The sequence below is a fragment of the Schistocerca gregaria genome, chromosome 1, assembly GCF_023897955.1.
Source record: "Schistocerca gregaria isolate iqSchGreg1 chromosome 1, iqSchGreg1.2, whole genome shotgun sequence".
Lineage (NCBI taxonomy): Eukaryota > Metazoa > Arthropoda > Insecta > Orthoptera > Acrididae > Schistocerca > Schistocerca gregaria.
The window spans coordinates 1,011,293,228-1,011,299,227 of NC_064920.1; the positions used below are offsets into that span (position 1 = coordinate 1,011,293,228).

At 41.5% G+C, this 6,000-nt stretch overlaps 1 protein-coding gene across 1 annotated transcript in view; it reads right to left on the reverse strand.

Annotated features, from left to right (window-relative positions):
• LOC126278747 (muscle-specific protein 20-like) overlaps window positions 1-4,906 on the reverse strand; it is a 164,113-nt gene extending 159,207 nt beyond the window's left edge. The window contains exon 1 of the mRNA XM_049979027.1: window positions 4,602-4,906. Coding sequence (XP_049834984.1) covers window positions 4,602-4,625 — 24 coding nt within the window. The 5' untranslated portion in view covers window positions 4,626-4,906. The remainder of the gene's footprint in view (window positions 1-4,601) is intronic.
• Between the last annotated feature and the right edge of the window lie 1,094 nt (window positions 4,907-6,000).

Here is a 6,000-nt window from a genome sequence, read left to right on the forward strand (position 1 = left end):
GACCGGAACGCCATCTCCATAATCCTGATATGAACGAACTAACCACTTTCAATCTGAATCATGCCCCAAAGTGATATTTTTCGCGAACACAAGACAGAAATACATTAATGCAAACGACGACCGGGTGAATCAATACATGTTCAGCCACCGAGCTAGGGGAACATTTTAAAATGAAAAGGCATTGTTGTTCGGACTCTACATTCAGCTTTAAGTACACCCATATCTTGTTGCACAAGATGTAGCTCTGAATCTACATCTTTAAACTGCAGGCCACTTTACGGTGCGTGATGGATGGTACTTTGTGTACCGCTGTCGGTTCCCTCCTTTCCTGTTCCACTTCTGTGATTGGTTCGGGCTAAGAACGACTGCCACTAATCCTCTGTGTGGGGTCTAATCTCTTTAATTTTATCCTGATGGTCCTTTCACGACGTGTTCGCGGTAGGAAGCAATGTAATGTATATGAACATACGCTCTCGCAACTTTAACATTAAAGCACTTAATGATGCGGAACACCTCTTTTGCTGCGTTTGCCACTGGAATTGGTTGATGATCTTCGTGATGCTTTCGTGCTTGCTAAATGAGCCTGGAACGAAACGCGCTAATCCTAATTTAATCTACTCTACTTCCTTTAGCAGTCTTATCTTGTACGGACCTCACCATACGGACGAGCCGTATTCAAGCAATGGCTGAACGAGTGTTTTGCAAGATACCTCTTTTGCGAGTGTACTACATTTCCTAAGGATTCTTCCAATGAATCTGTCTGGCATCTGCCTTGCCTGCGATTAGGTCGATGTTATTGATACACTTTAAATTGCGCTGTAGTAGCCAGGATATTTTACGGGTGTAACTGCTTCCATTGTTTGTTCTGCAACCGTGCAATCGTATAATAATGGGTATTTCTGTCTCTATTAATGCAATACGTTACATTTGTTTACGTACCGAGTCGATCGCCACTCCCTGCAAAAGCGTCGATCCTGTCAGCTCTTCTTGCACATCATTAGAATTTTCTAGCATCGCGATCTCCTCTGTATACACAGCATTATCCGCGAAAAGCCTTATGGAACTTACGATGTTGAGTAATCAGCGACCAACATCAGCTATTAGCGAAACGTAAACAGAATACTGTAGCGTCGAGACCAAGTGTAGTCTGTGAGTGACTCTCGAGTCGGGCTACGTGCCCACCTAATGGAAACGGTATCATCTTAAGTAAGACTAAGCGAACATCACATGTGATTCATTGAAATTCGGGTGATAATCGAGATCGAAAGAGCAGATAGGCGACATAATGTTTCGTTCCTTTCATTGCCTACACCAAGAGAGCACTGAGCAGTGCTACTCCTCTCCAACCTTTTCAAGAATGTTGAATCTCATGGACTAAAATACCTTAAACCTCGCTGCAACTCCACAGTTTTAGGTATACGTTCCTAGGCCTAGCGAGCATAGGCCTAAAGAAGACAGTCTATAGATACAGGGGATTGGACAGCTGTGGGGGCACCTGACTGTTCTCGCCTTAATTGAACTAGGAGGGCGCCTTTTCTTCGGTTTCATCATCTTCTTCTTCTTCTCCTCACACAAGAACAGTTTTTTATTATTGATTTTATATTTTCGTTTTGGTAGCTTCTTAATATCGATAACTGTAATTTCGAAATAACCTTTTCCTTTCACTATATCTTCCAGCCGTCTTCAGTTTCTTCACGATTCTTATGTGAAGATCCTTGTACCACGAAAGCATGCTTATTGGGATGCAGATTTTTTTGGACAAACTTTGTGAGAGGAATTTCTTTCAAACCATGAGCTACTGCCAATAGAGACGAATAATGGTAAGTGAAAAAGGGGGGGGGGGAGATAGACACTCGTGTTTGAACTAACTCACTTCACTTACGAAAGTCCTCTCTATTTATCGTTGCCAGAAAGCGTATAAAAGAACTGTCTTCACACACTTTTCCCGCCACTAACACAAACTGGATTGAAGCACCATTGTAGACGTGCGCTTCAGACCCAAGGATATGGCTAAACTTTAAGCAACTTTATCTCTGTATGAATGCCGGTTGAATAGACACGCGAAGTAACACTCTCTCGTGGTTGTGGAGTGAAACTGCAGTGTTTAATTAATTTAGTCACCGGACACTTCTACAGAGGCGTTCTCATAAGAAGGGTACAAAGAACCGACTAACTGCCTACTATATCACAAAGATAAAACACACTCAAAAGAACTAGTCACTCAGATAATTTAGCGCGGTAGTCAACAATGTTACGCCGTAAATCAAAACATAAAAACAAGAATTAATTTTTTTTAAATCATGTACAAGATTACAAAATCATTTTTTAAAACTAAATGATTATATGTTGCGTCCCGAAACAGAAGGAACCGTTGGCGTGACTCGAACGTGGAACCTTTGTCTTTCGCGCCCTGAGCTCTACGAACTAAGCCTATCAAAAGCGTGACTCACGATCCGCCCTCATAGATTTACTTCTGCCAGTATATCTCTCCTACTTGCCTTAGTCTGCCAGAAATTTTCATTTCAGCTATAGAGTAAGAATTCGTTCTGGGCTCAGGGAGTTGATCGAAACTATCATCCAATCGTAGCTACATTATTAAAGCAGAACTTCCGAGTGCAGCAGCATATTCGTAAAGGCAAACATTTCGAACTTTGCACCAAAATGCACTTACTAGTAAATCAATTAAGAAACCGCTGTGTTAGTTGAACACTCGTCACAGGATATCTAAATCCAGTGTCTACCTTTTTCTGTTAGTTTACTTCCGATTCAAATTTCAGTCAATCGGTGATGACATATGGATGGACCAAACAGAAAACAGCACTTGCGTCGATAACAGATCAGGGTTCGAATCTCGTGTTCAGCAAATTTCATTAATCATGACTGTATCACTGAGCCTTTTTAACTATCTCTGTCTAGGGAATACCGGTACATAATCTCTACATTCAGTCCTACTCAACTGATGGTTACAAAATTACGAAGCTTTCTTCTACAGCTGTGTTAATGCAATGATTAAACAAGAAAGTGAACAACACTGATAGCGATCCGACGCCTTTCACGATTCACGATTTGCATAAGACAATATCTATGTGTGAATCTCGTAAGCACCAAAGTTTCAAAAATGTTCCCCAAAATATGTTATTTCTGTCATGTCATCTGCATCCATCGTCAACCCCTCTCCACAGGCTCTTATTTCAGTCTGCTTTGTACGACATGATGTAACACACATACGCTACATAACTGTAGACATGATAAACGTAAATATACCGTAAAGTTCTGAATACAAGCAATCACTACATATTACTATAAGAGTTGGTTTCCCATAACACACCACGATCCACAACAGTAACACGGAATTATTACTTCAAAATTCGGCGACTGTCCATCAATTTGCATTTTAGTGACGAGTTACGATTATGGACTTTATAAAATAACAGAATTTGTCGTGGGTCGTGGCAAAGATGACCGATGATGACACCCTGTGTAAATAAAAGTCGAAACATATACACATGCAAATGTTTGTGAAATATGCTGATGTTGACGATTTTCTCTGGCAGTTTGGCCGCCTTCCATCCCATACGACACGACTGCGATGGCTAACAGCTGTTTTCTAAGTCGTTTCCAGAACTTTGTTTATGTCCCTTGCGCCAGAAAGCTATTTCTGCGAATGCAAATTTCGGACTGTTGCGCCATCTTGACCGACATTCGGTGTTTATCTGCCGCCATTACGGTTGTTGCAGCCGTCAGACGTGCTTCGATCTTCCAGTGAGCGCTGAAATAGTGTACAAATGGAGATATTTCGTACAACTGCAATACGAAATCTGAAGATTACTGGCGTAGACTGTTAGCTCAGTTACACAATAATGCATTTTATTCATGGCAAAGAAGGTGAAGACATTGAAATGCGGGCGTACTAAGCCCACTTCGTGCATTATCTATTTGTACTTGTGCCAGACAAACTGTATTCGCAAAGCACAAAGTGCATCGCGAAAATGATCATTGTCTTTCGTTCTTCATTCGATTTTTTCCCCAGGAATCTTAAAGATTAATAATTTTTAGGATAACATGCGTGTTAGCACAATTTTCACTATCATTGTGCAACCATCTTCTTAACCGTAAGGATTGCTTTACGTACAGTTAGTTGAATCCTAATAACAAATGTGTTATCAATTCTTACGCAATAGTAATAACTACAGTGATTAAATGATACCACAGATATCGTTTTATATTTCCACCGTAATTTTGACAGCTGATTTGTCACTTTACTTAAATATTCTTGTGTAACGGTACAGCACGCCATCGGAGATGCATCTTGCAGTACATTGAAACGAAGACACCACTTTAGTACACACAAAATCTTTCAAGAGATGAACTGAAATGAAAGGCCTTCCCTGAAAATACGTGAACCTGTTATCTGGGCCAATCAGATGTGTACGACGCAGGGTAAATATGCAGGAAGCCATCTTGGATTAATGCTTTCAAGATTTCATATCAAGAACTGTACACAACAGCTTGTAGTTTGCACTTTACCACAAAAGTTATTTCGGAGAGGAAGAAGTTAATGAGAGCCGCCACGCAACAAACGTCAAAGACAGGAAACCCACCTGCCATGCTGGCCTGCCCGGCATGCTGTCTTGTATTCTCAGTGCTCTTAAGGGTTGAAGAGAGTCCTGTCGCCCAACGCGCGCGCGCTTGCTCTGGTACTGGAATAGCTGCGGTCGGCTTTATGCTAGCCCTGTTGAGTCAGGCGCAGGGGGTGGCGGAGTGGGGGTACCGGCGGGGATACCTGTTTTAGTAGGGCTAGTCTCGATTTCCCAAGTGTGGATCGCACGTCCTTGTGCGTCACGCTTGCGAGAAGCTGTGAACTGCTGAAAGGCGTACCGCCCCTAACAGACCGCAAGCGCGAGTCGCCGCTCTCGTTTCATGGGGTTGCAAGCAGTCTAAAAACCCACTTGAGTGCATTTGCAGGGGCGCCAACATTCGTGACAGCTGTGCGCGACGTAGCCCAAAAGAACTCCGTGATAGATTTACGCGCTTAGCAGCAGGAGGCTGTGAAGCTATGTTTTCCAACAGAGCCAGACATTTGCTGCATTTTTCCCTCGGTATTATTCCAGTTTCCGAGCGAAATTATTAATTTTGTCACGCGCATTTTTCCGCTGATCATCCTGTAACGTATAAATTAGCGCTACTCCTCGGAAGTTCCGAATCGCCGCATGCTTCACAGTTACAATTTTCCCTTTATCGGTTTCGAATTTCAGAGTTCATTAACAGGTAGCGTGCACTGATGTTTTACACGCTTGCAGGGGGCCATGTTGGCAGTACACAACGCATGGTGGTTTCGACGTAAGGTGGTAACAGTTGTGTACTATTTAGAAATTACGAAATCGCAAGTCAGTTATTATAGTAAACAAAGAAAATTTACCAGTGTCCTTGTGCGTGTGTATGTATCCTGCAGACGTCGCACGAAATAAAGGTATCTAGATACATTTCAATCGCCAAGTCGTTGACAACAAAAAGTATTTTGATGAAAATAAATGTTTGGTACAGTAACTGTAAAAGTTTGTCGGTTGCTACCTCTATTACGTCGTACATCATGGGAAACAATATTTTTATTTGAAAATATTTTGCTATGATACTATAATATTACACAAAAAAGGATGCTATTATATTTCTCTCTTCGAATGTGCTATGTACATGGAAAAAATCAACCAATAACATTCGGAACATTTTGCTGTGAATTACGCAGATGTTTTTGTAACTGACGTTTTTCATAAATAACGAAGATTTTCTTGTTTTCCTCCAAACTGACTAATCTGTCCCGGAATACTTCCAAATATGCTTCAGATACTACATCCTGGACATTCCAACGTGTGTGACCTCCATTTGATCGCAGCACTTTTCAGTTCTGCAGCACGGTTACTAACTACCAGTCATTGCAGTAACATCTAATTGATATATTTAGTGAACAGTTTCTTAACAATCCGATGTACAGCGTTATTAATT